The sequence below is a fragment of the Anabrus simplex genome, chromosome 13, assembly GCF_040414725.1.
Source record: "Anabrus simplex isolate iqAnaSimp1 chromosome 13, ASM4041472v1, whole genome shotgun sequence".
NCBI lineage: Eukaryota > Metazoa > Arthropoda > Insecta > Orthoptera > Tettigoniidae > Anabrus > Anabrus simplex.
The window spans coordinates 81,581,265-81,595,249 of record NC_090277.1 but is presented as its reverse complement, the minus strand read 5'-3'; the positions used below and the strand labels follow the sequence as shown (position 1 = coordinate 81,595,249).

The following is a 13,985-nucleotide window of genomic DNA, read 5'->3' as shown; positions in this document are numbered from 1 at the left end:
GGGATAAGCTGAAGAAAGTTAGTTTATTCTTGGCATCCACATGTGCGACACAGTTCGCACCCGCGACCCGAAGGTCCCAAAAATCTCTGCCATCAACACCGCGCTTGCCGTCCTACACCAGACTCCGCTCCGACCATTCTCTTTGGCTCCGACCGGAAACAAATTGAATCGGTCTTGTTTCAATCAAAGTCGAACCGTGAGAGACCGACTTGAACGATTGCATCGATTACATTGCGATTGTCTTCAAGCCATCGAGATGAAAATCGACTATATTTCAAAACATTGCGCATTAATGACAGTAGTTGGGTTAAGTGAGAATATAATGTGGAATATTCCATAGTGTAATTTGAGAGTATTTTTTAGCAAGCCTTGCTGTGTGAACTATATGAGTGACATTTATTTACTCACGTGAGTGAGATTTATTTATGTCATGTTCCATGAGAAAATAATAAAGAAGGTTCCGGGTAAACCCGTGCCAAATCCGAAAGAGAGCCAGGGTTATATTGATGATCTAAAGAATAAATCCCGCGTAGAATTGCTTGAATTACTTGAAAGACAAAATAAAATTTTATCTAATAAGTAAGTTCTCTTAGTATTTATTTTATACGAACACGCATAAGATGTTAACCACATTGATATAACCTTACTTTTATGTATTTTTGTGTAGGAGTTTCATATCCAAGCTACCTGATAAGGGAAAACGAATAACAGAATTCAGAGACAAAATACAAGCTCAGCTGGCCCAAACTAATGAAGTTGAACAAGCATGCGGATTGTTGTCTGGTCTCTCTTTAAAGAACACTAAGAATGTGACTGAAGAAATAGAATGGACTGGAAAGTATCCAAGTAAGGAGGAAGCTTTAGACAGTGATGATGATAGTGACGCTGAGGAGCGAAATCCTATTAAAATCCTTGCTACTCAAGGAGGAGTGGGGACGTACAAGAAGAGCTTCAGGTACTTTTTTTTTTATCCTGCCTTGTTTCATAAATGTAGACCTACTTATATTTAATAAATATGATACAAACTGTCATGCATAACTGCCAGTTTGCTTACTTGATACAGTGAAACCGCTTGTTTAGCCCTCATCTCCATCCACCCAAAAATGTCAAATGTGTATAAGAACCCATTCCTTCTATTTACATTGTGGATGTGAGCACACACTTAGTTTCTGTGAGGAAGTTATTTCTGGTGTCCAGCTATTTTATGTAGTACTGGTGATATTATACATAGTAGTATGTGCTGGTGATCACGTATAATGCACGTCTGGGTTGACACAAGTGTTTCTGCTAGTTCTCACATTGTATGTTAGACAAGGACCAGTGGTGTGGGGTGTAGAAGAAAACGTAATTGGGCTGAATTACAGTTACCGTACCTGAGAAAAAATGTGTTCATTTACAATTACAAATTATTTTTTCAACAAATAAGTAAAACTATAATTCTTCACAGATTACCATTCGTGAGGAAATCAATCTGTATTTAAGGCAGTCGCCCAAATGGCAGATTCCCTGTCTGTTGTTTTTCTAGCCTTTTATTAAATGATGATTTCAAATAAATTGGAAATTTATTGAACATCTCCCTTGGTAAATTATTCCTGTCCCTAACTCCTCTTCTTATAAACAAATATTTGCCCCAATCTGTCCTCTTGAATTCCAACTTTATCTTCATATTGTGAACTTTCCTACTTTTAAAGACACCACTCTAACTTATTCATCTACTAATGCCATTCGACACCATCTCTCCACTGACAGCTCGGAACATACCATTTATTTTGCAAGAAACTATTCTCATTTTAGATCCCGTATTGAAAGTATTGAGTATTTGTAAAACAAAGTTTTATTAACATACCATTTAGTCGAGCAGCTTGTCTCCTTTCTCTCAAGTCTTCCCAGCCCAAACTTTGCAACATTTCTGTAACGCTACTCTTTTGTCAGAATTCACCCAGAACATCAAGCTGCTTTTCTTTGGATTTTTTCCAGTTCTTGAATTTAGTAATCCTGGTGAGGGTCCCATACACTGGAACCATACTCTAATTAATACCCACAGTATACCCTGCCTGTCGTAAAAGGCAACTAAAAGGAGCCCCAGGGGCTCATAAGTTGGGAGCATGGGTTGATTACCACGGGCCCCTTAGCTGAGTCGTGGCATTACTTCCACTTACTCGTGGCAGGCTTCTGACTTTCATCTATCTTATCCGACCTCCCTTGGTCAACTCTTGTTCATTTCAGACCACGACGGTATTAGGTCACGAGGCCTAGGAAGTCTTATCATTTTCATGCCCTTCGTTGCCCTTGTCTTTCTTTGGCTGATACCATCATTTTTTGAAGTATTGGATCCCTTCCATTTTCTCACTCTGATTAATGTTAATAGAGGTTGACTGCCTCATTGCACTTACTCCTAAAACAATAATCATCACCACCATATTCCATAGGAACCGAGTGGTAAGCCCTGGTGTTACATGATTATGAGCAAGTAGTCGAAAACTAGAAGTTCAAAATACTCTTACGTCTTGTTTGTGATAATAACACTAAAATAGTTCAATTTTGCAGTTAATTTTTACCTATCTGATATTATTGTTAACCCGGGAGAGGTAACGCGGGGTGCTGCTAGACCCCCACGGTGATATCTGGAACGACTGCGTCCGTGTTTGATTGGCTATACTGCTAATACTTGGTCTACTTTCATTCGGGTGTTCTCTTAACAAGTTCCTATATGCATCTCCAGTGTTCTTTGCCTTGGAGAAAGAAAACAGCCAGTTAATGTGACTGGGGTGTCCGTGGATCCCCACATCACCGTGTTTAGAACTTCTAATTTACTGAAGACTAGGCCATTCTGTTGAAAATGATTACTATATATGTGCACGAACCACATGAAAAATGTTTTCGAACCTTCCACTGATGCTGGAGAACATATAACAAGTGAATCTGAATCAATCTTACACCGAAGCAGAATTGCAATAAAAACTCCAATGATGGCAAACGGTGTTGTTGGGTATTTTTGTTGTATCTGTTTTTTGATGTGACATTGAAGTACTTTACACAATATCGCAGTGTTATTTTCTGTTAAAACCTTGCTTATGTTTATTTAATAAAATTTGGTTTTGCTTTCACTCCAGTATCACAAAAGACAAGAAACTGATGAGGATCCGGGGACACCCCACATTACTGCTGGCGTTACGAAAAGTCACGTTACCTCTCTTGGGTTAATGTCTTGAAGGAAATACACTGAAATTTTATCATATTCATTTTTACGTAGTATTCCGGCTACTCATTCCTCCCACCTGGATGACGAAAATTTCTGCAGAGAACACCGATTTTACGTCTGATTTACTATATTCACTACAAAAAGAAAGTTTCGACCACTGGGACACTCCTAACTACTATGGTGGTCTGATGGGAAGTCGCGTGCATGCGGGGTAAAGTTGCGGAAGGTAAGCAAGTCTCTTCTTCTTCTTGAGGCGCCTTCAATTAGCAGAGGTTGGTGGTCCACATAGCCAGCTCTGGACAAGATGTTGCAGCATGGAAAGCATCTTCTGAAGTGCAGTTGTGCCATCTTCGGATGCCCTTCAGCCATGAATTCTTCCTCCTGCCAACAGACCTTTTCCCCTGTATTTTACCTTCAATGATGAGTTGTAATAGCTGGTACTTCTCGCCTCTCATAATGTGCCCTAGATATTGGGTTTTTCTTTTTTTAACAGTAAGTAATAGTTCTTTTTGTTTCTTCATGCGATGAAGGACTTCGTCATTTGAAATTTTCAGCACCCATGGTATTCGGAGTAGGCGGTGATATAGATACATTTCAAAAGCATCAATTCTTTTTTCTAGATTTTGGTCAAGGGTCCAGCTTTCACATCCAAAGAGAAAAATGGAGAATACATAGCACCGAATCATTCGCATTCTTAATTGCACACTTAGGTCCGATTTTGTAAATAGCTGTTTCATGCTAAAAAATTGCCTCCTGGCCTGTTCTATTCTAGATTTTATCTCTCTCTTGGAATCACATTCCTCATCTAGCACAGTACCCAAGTATTTGAAGGAGGATACTTGTTCAATCTTACTGCCGTTTATTGACAGGGTTGCTGGAATTTTTCTTTTAGAGAAGACTACAACTTTGGTCTTGGAAGGGTTGACGAACAGGCCAAACTCTTCACTACGCTGGACTATTTTGTCTATCATGCGTTGCAGCACAGGTAATTCATTTGCTATGACAACAGTATCATCTGCGTACCTGATTTTGTTAATTGCCTGTCCATTTATAACTATCCCGCTGTTTTCTTCCAACAACACCTCCTTAAATATTGCCTCAGAATAAATGTTGAATACCGGGCGAGTTGGCCGTGCGCGTAGAGGCGCGCGGCTGTGAGCTTGCATCCGGGAGATAGTAGGTTCGAATCCCACTATCGGCAGCCCTGAAGATGGTTTTCCGTGGTTTCCCATTTTCACACCAGGCAAATGCTGGGGCTGTACCTTAATTAAGGCCACGGCCGCTTCCTTCCAACTCCTAGGCCTTTCCTATCCCATCGTCGCCATAAGACCTATCTGTGTCGGTGCGACGTAAAGCCCATAGCGAACGAACGAAATGTTGAATAAGAGAGGTGACAGCACACAACCCTGACGAACACCTTTTCTGATTGTAGTCGCTTCTGATGTTCTGTGGTCGATTTTGACATCTGCGGTTTGATTCCAGTACAGTGCGCTGATAATGCGTAAATCGCATTGGTCAATACCAGTCGATCTTAATATCTCTATCATCTTTTCATGCTTCACAGAGTCGAAGGCCTGACAATAACATCGGTTCCGCCCGTGGTGACTCTTGTGAACTAAGCTGCTGCTGTGAAATTTCAAAGTGGTAGGGCAATTGTGCTTTAGTTACACATTTACTGTGGGCTGATGACCTTCAATGCATAATGAACAGTGTAATAAGGAACACGCATCTGTTTCAGAAAGCTCGCACTGTTTATCACGACTAATGTTTGTAGCTTAGTGTAGCACCTGTTGCTCGTGCCGTACCTACAAGCAGCCGTGATTTCTCATGAGACGCAGATTGTTGTGTACAAAAGCAATCACTTGTACAAACACAAACTTAATTTTATTGATTCACCAGTTTACAAGCATTGTACTGAACCTAAAGATTGTGCTTGCTGGTGACCATGAAAATTAACTATTTACAAAGTGCTGATTAGTGGGAATGACTGTTGTCGCTTCCTGTATGTGCTTTTAAGTCTCAGTAATATTCTCTTTGCCAGAACACAAATATTAAGGGAAGCCCTATCTTAAAGCACATGAAAGTAAGGAATTAAGCCCTTCTGTACAACAGAATAAATAATGAGTATGCTGAAAGCAAGGAAGACAAGTGAAAGGTAGAAAGGGAATGGCTGACTGCGTGTGCAGAGGTGAAACCTCACGACCTGCATCAGTCCACCTGTCCAGACCACATTTTCGATAGGGGTACTCTACGTGGCTGGAATACGGTGTAGACAGGTTGGCGTACGACAATGCCTCGCAGCTCATCGTGCACGCCAATTTATACTGTAAGTTGGCGTGACATCACTATCCAGCCCTGCACTCTACCACATTGACTGCAGACGAAGGCGCGTGGCGCGCAGCTCAAATAAAGGGTACCACAACACAGATTGTATGTGTCCTGGCTGTCAACATGTTAAACTAAGGCCATGCTTATGATTGCCACTTCCTTCCCAGTCCTACCCCTGCTCTGTCCCTTCGTCACCATGAAACCTGTCTGTGTCAAAATCAATAACAAAAGAAATACAAATTTCCTTGACCTCTACCCTTTTTCTTATTGTTTCTTCAAATTTCTGCATTTATTATTATTTTTTTACAGGAAGGAAAAAGAAGAAGAAAGTTTGATTAAACCGTCTGACCTTGAGGACATTGAGAGTTTTAAAGCCAAAGACTCTGATAAGCAGAGCACTACCGAACAGACTGATTCGCGCAGCAGCACTCCCAATGGACTCATAAATGTGCCTGAAGGTGATTTGTATATCAAGCATTTGTTTGAGATAATGGAGAGGCCTCGGGAGAAGAAACGGGAACCGTTCAAACCGTTTCGCACCACCGTGTCGGACGTACATTCTCCGAGCCGTGTACCGAAACCAAAGAATCGCCACTGGGAAGTGACGGCAGCCACACCTCCTGATCCAGTCCACGGAGAAGTCAAAGTTGTTAGTCTGCAGGAGTCGCTAGAGCTGCAGAAAATGCAAGCAGCCAAGTTGAAGGTAAAGTTTTTGTTGATGACTTGCCTCCTACATAGTGTAACAAGGGTTTCCAAGTTCAGGAGGCCAGAGGGCCGCTACTGTATTCAGAGGGGCAGGCAACAAAAATTATTTCAGAAGGCAGATATGATATAAAAGACCTTTTGTGATTGACAGTATTGTCCGCGCAAAACTAAAATGGGATTACTACGAAATATAAATTTCTTGTTTCCATATTGACAGCTAAACTAATATTCTTAAATCACTATAAGAATGATTTATTATTTTGTGGCACAAAACCACACATGTAAACACATCGTTCAACCGGGCAAAGAAGGCAATCATACCACCGAGACATATGCAGTTATGATAATCCTTATAGGCAGCAAAGCAAATCACGAAATATCAGTTATTAATCAGATACCACTTAGTCCAGTTAGCAGACTTTTAACTAATGAAACATCAAGAGGATATCACAACTAGTAGATAACAGTGCACACTGAAGATTTTAACACGACCTTATAAGAGCATGAACTTTTTCTTAATAAGAACATTTTAACATTCAGAACATCATTCTTACTTTAATTTTACATGTTTTTAACTACAATACGTATATGTCAATTTTAGAAAGATCCAGTGAAATTTAAGTTTTTTTTTTTAATTCACATTAACCATAATGTATTGAATAAAGAGGATACTGTTCAATAATAAATCATTGTTATAGTGTTAAGAATATTAGAATGGGATTGATGTTTAAGAGATGAAGGCCTCCTCACGGCAAAGTCAATACCATATGTTAAAGAAGTATTTTAAAGAATTCAAGCAGATAAAATTTAAAGATATGTAATGCATAATTAATATTAGTATTTGCAGTAAGAACGAATATGTTTCAATGTCAATCAATATAATTCCCGTTTGACAGTTGCCTGTTTACAATAACCGTACTTGTCTTTTCCTATTTTAACTATAGTGCTTTTGCTTACTCTAACCACAGCTGCAAATCTATCTAACACTTTATTAACGGAACTGAGAGGACCATTATTACCATTCTCTCATTTAAAACACTCTCGTATATAACAAATAATGTCCCGAGTTTGTGCCTGTATGGGAATGCCTTTGCTGAAACATTTCCTCTCTTCACTCTCCGTCATTCTTCCCTCCAAGCAGTGGTGGTTCTCCTCTTAGGTTTTTCAGCAAAATTATGATTGTTCACCAGTGTTCTAAAGCCAGGCCTGTCCTATATAATTTCACCTGTTATGCTGATTTCTTGAAGGTCTTTTTGAATTTCATATATAATTATTCTTGATGTTTAGAGAAGAAGCATCATTAGATATCATTTTAGTAGTAAGTCTTTCATTGTCCATTCCTTGAATATGGTCACAAATTTCAGTCGTATTTTTCTAATAGTATCTGATATTTTCTCAGAACATTGATATACGAAACATGTTTTTAAAGTAATTGCTGTTTTTAAATATGGCCGCTGCAGCACTTCAATCGTGGTTCAGAGCACGGGCGCTCAGTACGTACATGTGTAGGCTAGCTACAAATGCCATTACGGAAGCATTCGCCCGTATTTACGTTTGTTTACGCGCATGAAAATGCCTCTGACAATTAACGGTCCCGCTAAGTGTGAAGTACGCGCTGTGATTCGATTTTTAAATGGAAATGGCGTGAATGGTGTTGAAATTCATAGGCACATTAGTGAAGTGTGTGGAGAACACACTATGAGCAAAGGAATAATAATAAAATGGGTTAGAGCTTTTAAAGAAGACTGTACTAATGTCCACGACAAGAGGCGTAGAGGGCGACCATCCGTCATTACTGAAGATTTGGTGCAAAAAGTTGATGCAAAGGTTCGAGAAAACAGATTTTGTCATTAAGTTAAGAGTAGCCTGAAATTTCAAGGAGTGTTCTTTATGAAATTGTATCAGGATGCTTAGATTATCGGAAGTCGTGCTCACGCAGTCCGAAACAAACGGCTTGCCATCCTCACAAGGGGAATTCTTTTGCTTCGTGACAACGTGCAGTCTTACACGGCTAATCGAACCCGAGACCTCATCGCTTCATTTGGTTGGGGACAATTTGATCATCCTCCGTATAGTCGTGACCTCGTGTCTAGTGACTTTCACATGTTCCTGGACCTGAAAAAGGATTTAGGAAGTCAACGCCACAATGACGATGATCTAAAAAGGACCACGCGGCAGTGGCTGGCACATCAGGCGGCAGATTATCATGCGGATGGAATTCAGAAGCTGGCTTCACGATATGACAAGTGCCTTAATATGCCTGGAATTTACGTTGGGAAGTAGTTTAAGGTACAGGCTTACGTGTAAAAAAGAGTATTTTTTAAAAAATTGCATTACTTTTTTCTATATCAAAACGGTACTTGCCTAAAAAACATGCCTCATAATTCAAGAGACCTCCTTTTCATCCAAACTCTTGTGCATACTGGGCCAAAGATATTACCTAAGGATATATATATATTTTAGGTAGTGATCTGCCTCCAGTGATCAAGTTTTCTTACGTGTATAATGCTTCAGGCTTATTTACAATGTTATAGTGTTTTAATTTAGCGTTCCGAGGCTTTTTTGTTGTTGTTTTTGTTGTACCTGTTCCATGTGATTTTATAAGCTTTTTGTAATTTAGAAATTCTCTCTCTATTTGCTTCACTATTTAATCCAGATGGTAGAATGATTTCCCCTAAGTATTTGAAATTATTTATAACAGGGATTTTGCCAAACTGAGTTATTTTAAGAAAAAAATATATATTTATTTCTCTAACCTTCAGCTTAAAGACTTATGTAATGAATTTCTTCTCTGACCACAGGAAATACAAGCAAAGCATGCTGCCGAGAGGCTGGCTGCACAGATGGGCGTGAAAATGGGCACGGAACTACCCGATCCCTCGCAGAGACACAAGTACAGGGCACAGCCAGAACAGTACGACTCAAGCAGCAGCTCAGAGAATGAGTTCCACAGCGGCGGTGAGGAAGAGGAAGATGATGAGCCAGGGAAAACTGCTGTCTTCTATAGTTTTACTGATGACACTTAAGAGAAAATGTGGGATTAAACTGGTGTCAGGCAAGACTGGGTTTTTTATCTATATAAATTTAATTCATGTTTGATGCTGTTTGAAGACCTAGTGGTGTAACAATGAATTTCAGAAGAAAGTGAACAGGTCTGTGCATCAAAATGGAGTTTTCATGGTGATATTATTTTGTAATAATGTACAGTAAAACCTGCCTAAAACAGAACAATGATTGTTTTTGTTCCATAACAGAGGTTTCCGGTTTACAAAAGTTTGTGTTTTAAAACAGTACTGTATTATTGTAAAAAGAAAAATGAAAGAAACAGGTTACTTTTCTTCTCTTCATCAACTTACATGGTGGCAGTCTCTCCTAGTTTCTATTAGAAGACATTTTTACATAATCACAAAATAACAGTATGAAACTGATTTATAGAATTACTATGGTTTACAGTTTAATTCCATTCATTCTCCAGTAATTGCTTGTGTGTTTATCCAACCCTTGTCCCGTTTCCCTACTGGGTCGGGTGTGAAGTGAGATGACTCTGTCGTGGCGGGTTTTTATGACCGGATGCCCTTCCTGACGTCAACCTCATCAGAGGAGTTAATGCGATGAAATTAATAACGTGATATATGATAGTAGACAGAGGGTGAAACCCGGTGCCGGCACGTAGCCTACTCCTGTCGAATAGCACCAAGGGGTCTGCTCAAGGCTTAACGTTCCCATCCGACGGACGAATCACCATCAACAGTGTCATATGCCCTCATTCCATATGAGCACTGCGGAGAGGTTTGGAATTTAATCCAGGATTTTGGCACGCAATCTAGTTATTACAAATTGTATACCACCACCTCCCCTACCCTGCCGGCCAACATTCTCAGGGTGAAATTTTTTTCGACCAACGGGACTCGAACCGGTTAACCTCGGTGTCAGATCCTTTAGAGTTCAGCGCCTTAACGATCATGTGAGAATGAACTGTAACTATACAATGTTCATTGCAAGAGGGGTGGAAGGAATAGCAGTACAGTACACTACAGCCCAGTAGGATCAGGTACCTTTTGTAATCTTCTATAGCACAAAAGATAAAGTACTCTGTCAAGAATACTGTCAAATCATTCAGGTTCCTTAAAGAAGGTAGTTACCAAGGGTGGGGTTATTTGTTCCTAGAAGTCCAAGTATACCCTCTTATTCTTCTTCAAGTGCTATTTCGGTTCCCCAGATGTTGTGATCACCCTGGAGAAACCACCCCTTTCTCCAGCAAATTTGAAGAATTGTTGGGTGTTGTTGATGCAAGTCCAGTCTTTGAATCAATCAGTCACTACTGATCTGCATTTAGGGCAGTCGCTCGGGTGGCAGATACCCTATCTCTTGATTTCCAAGCCTTTTCTGAAATGATGGCAAAGAATTTGGAAATTTATTGAACATCATTGAACGCCTGAAAAGCCTGACATCTGATATGATCATCTCCCTTGGTAATTTATGATAACATTAGCCATGCATCTTGGTGGGTGTGCTATTTACCAACTGATGAGCCCAATTTAGCACACTGGGGCGAAACGCTGGCAACCAGGAATGAGTTAGCTGGAAAATTTATAATGTCCGATAACGGACCAACTATATTGGTATTACATACTACTTAGTCGAACAGCTCGTCTCCTTTCCCCCAAGTCCTCCCAACCCAAACTTAGCAATATTTTCGTAACGCTACTCTTTTTTGTCAGAAATCACTCAGAACAAATTGAGCTGATTTTGTTTGGATTTTGTCCAGTTCTTGAATCGAGTAATCCTGCTAAGGGTCCCATACACTGGAATCATACTTTTACCAGAGACTTATATGCCCTCTCCTTTACATCCTTACTACAACCCCTAAACACCCTCATCACCATTTGCAGAGATCTGTACACTTTATTTACAATCCCATTTATGTGATTACCCCAATGAAGATTTTTCCTTATATTAACACCTAGGTACTTACAGTGATCCCCATAACGAACTTTCATCTCATCAATGCAGTAATTAAAACTGATAGGACTTTTCCTATTTGTGAAACTCACAACGTGACTTTTAACCTCGTTTATCATCATACCATTGCCTGCTGTCCATCTAACAACATTATCGAGGTCATTTTGCAGTTGCTCACAATCTTGTAACTTATTTATTAAACTATACAGAATAACATCATCCGCAAAAAGCCTTACCTCTGATTCCACTCCTTTACTCATATCATTTATATATAAGAAACTAAAGGAGCCACAATATCGGTGCTCTACCAGCTCCTCACTTGCCTTCCGTCTTTCGTTGTAATATGAGGTGTAGAATCTCATACTTTCTGCCTCATAGAACATGGCCTAAATAAGTTGTTTTTCTGGCTTTAATGATGTTTGCCAGCTGGAAACACTGGGCCAATTGCAGAAACGATGACTAGTTTTAAGCCTTAGGCATCGTCTACCTAAACAACGTCTAAATCGAGCACGATCTTCCATTGCATAAACAATGTTCAGTCGATGTTTAACTAGATAACACTTAAAGTTTCAATTTTGGTTTGAAAATGGAGACAGAGGTATCTTTCATGCAACCCTTTGCTTGTCGCAACCAATGAAATTCGTCGGTGCGTGCGCCGAATGCCAGTTAGCTGTTTGTCTTTCTACACATTACTCAAATACAGCTGAGCATGACTTGCCGACAGATAAGAGTATCACTTTCGGTGGAAATTAAATCTCATAATATTATCGACACTAAAGCGACATGCCACCGTACGGGGAATTGTAGCTTTCATTATAGCGTTGTTACAGTGAATGTAATCTACTCATAAATACGTTAGCTTCGAAGAAGGGAAGATGAAGCAATAGTAATGTGTAACCGAGTGTGTTGTACAGGCTATATAGATGTAGCTTGCATTCTGGAGATCGTAGGTTCAAAACGCATCATCGGCAGCCGTGAAAATTGTTATGGCCACGGCTCTTCTTCCCCAGTCCTCTTTAAACAATAATCACCACCACTTGCCTTTTCCTACATGATAGTTGCCGAAAACTTATACGATTATATACATAAAAAACCCATACAACCTATTTTTTAGTTTTCACCATTATGTGTGTTTACTTGGCAGTAAATATAAGTGAATCCCTCCTGATTGATGTATGTGAGAGCTGTCTGGTGATCGGGACACGTAATTCTGATATGTATGTAGTCAAAGTGACCTATAACTCCATGGAAATTACCCCATGTATATAATAAAATATATCGGTTGCCAAGAATTGTATTCAAGTTGACAGTTACTGGACTGTCACTTGGTCAGTCTCAAGAAAAGCGAAACCTTATTTTAAGATCTATCTCCCCGTGGATGTCAAATGAATTGCTGCGATTTAGCAGTGGGCGACCCACAGAGGGGCCGTCGGACTAACCTTTCTTCCCGGAATCGTCTCAACATGATAATACAAATTACATATTTCATGGTACATGACCTCTGATTGTGATTCACTCCTCTCATTTGAGGTTAAACAGTGCTCTTGGCAGTGTTTAACATGACCGGTTGAGCACCGGTTTTAGACATTGTCTAAGTGATAAATAACGTCTCTGCAATGCGGCAGCCATACTTAGGCATTGTTTAACCATAGGCAACGTCTAAATACCGTTTCTGCAATCAGCCCACTGGCTCTGTGACCGTTTAATATATTGTATTCCCCTCGCAGGCAACATGTTATGGGATTTAATATATTAAATTCTATCCTCTTCAGAGTTTGTAACATCTCTAGCTCTCCTTAACACTTCACTATTGGTTACAAAGTCTGTCCAGGCTATTCTGAGCATTCTCCTGTGTAATCACATTTCAAGGCCTCATAGGGGAAGCTTTGACAGTCCTGGTCTCTACGCCATAAAGCAGTGTTGACCGGACTTAACAGCTCGACAGTTTTTCTCCGAGTTTGAGGTTTAGATTATCGTCAAAAAAGAATTACCTCATCTTGTGGAAAGATGATCTGGAAATCTCATTACGGCATCTGATCTCTTTTTCAGGGTCCATATCGTCCGTTATACACCTAGTCCCAAAAATAATGTCTTGCCTGCTATATTCATTATAAAATGTAAAAAAATTTGATAGAGTTTAGTTGAAGTTACACTTAAATTGTTCGGTTTACAGCTGGTTATTTTTGAAAATGGTAGCAAAGCTGTTTCTGTATTCTTGTTGGGCATTTTTCTGTTTTAAAATATTAACATAGGAAATTCTTCCATTCCAAACTTTATTTTACATTTTTACATATTTCTGGTATTTGGTTTGGAACTCGTTCACTCTTGATGTGGTCTCCCCAGTTCTTCCTGTAAGGGGACACAATCTATTTGACATCCAGCTAAAAGATGCATTAAGACCGTAACAGGCCACCTGGTCTAATACTTGATTGGTAGATGATGATGATGATATATTTTTGGTATATAGGAGGTCTGTTTTTGTCAGGTTTTACTGTTTTAGATTGCCATACCTATAATAAATGCAGAATGCTGAGTTTCAAAAGTATTGAACATATTTTTTAAAAATTAATTAAATAAAAAGTATCACAAAGAATAGATTTTGAAACTCTCAATTTTTTTCCTAATTTCTTCATCTCTAATTGTCTTTTCTAGTCTTACCTAAGATACCTCTAAAGACTGGTCCAGACTTGCTCCGTATCTCCATTGCATATCATCCGATGATACGATATGATGCATCGCAAGAATTTTCCTCCATCGGATTATCCATGTGTGTTCGTATCCGAACCCA

The 13,985-nt window shown here is 39.5% G+C and overlaps 1 protein-coding gene across 2 annotated transcripts; it reads left to right on the top strand.

Moving 5' to 3' along the window:
* The first annotated feature begins 295 nt into the window (after positions 1 to 295).
* On the top strand, positions 296 to 13,783 carry Polr2M (RNA polymerase II subunit M). 2 transcript variants are annotated; one of them, XM_067156965.2, is made up of 4 exons: positions 296 to 408; positions 668 to 955; positions 5,840 to 6,233; positions 9,037 to 13,783. In XM_067156965.2, exons 1-4 carry the CDS (start codon positions 386 to 388, stop codon positions 9,259 to 9,261), a joined length of 930 nt encoding a protein of 309 aa, XP_067013066.2. In that variant the 5' UTR covers positions 296 to 385; the 3' UTR covers positions 9,262 to 13,783. The 2 variants fall into 2 exon arrangements, with proteins under 2 accessions (XP_067013066.2, XP_067013065.2); XM_067156964.2 differs by having other exon boundaries at positions 302 to 579.
* Positions 13,784 to 13,985: the final 202 nt, after the last annotated feature.

Bases quoted from the DNA above. Each gene is read 5' to 3' on its own strand.
- Polr2M (XM_067156964.2), top strand. From the start codon at position 431: ATGTTCCATGAGAAAATAATAAAGAAGGTTCCGGGTAAACCCGTGCCA. The intron at 956-5,839 runs GTACTTTTTTTT...ATTTTTTTACAG, and splicing joins ACGTACAAGAAGAGCTTCAG to GAAGGAAAAAGAAGAAGAAA. The intron at 6,234-9,036 runs GTAAAGTTTTTG...CTCTGACCACAG, and splicing joins TGCAAGCAGCCAAGTTGAAG to GAAATACAAGCAAAGCATGC.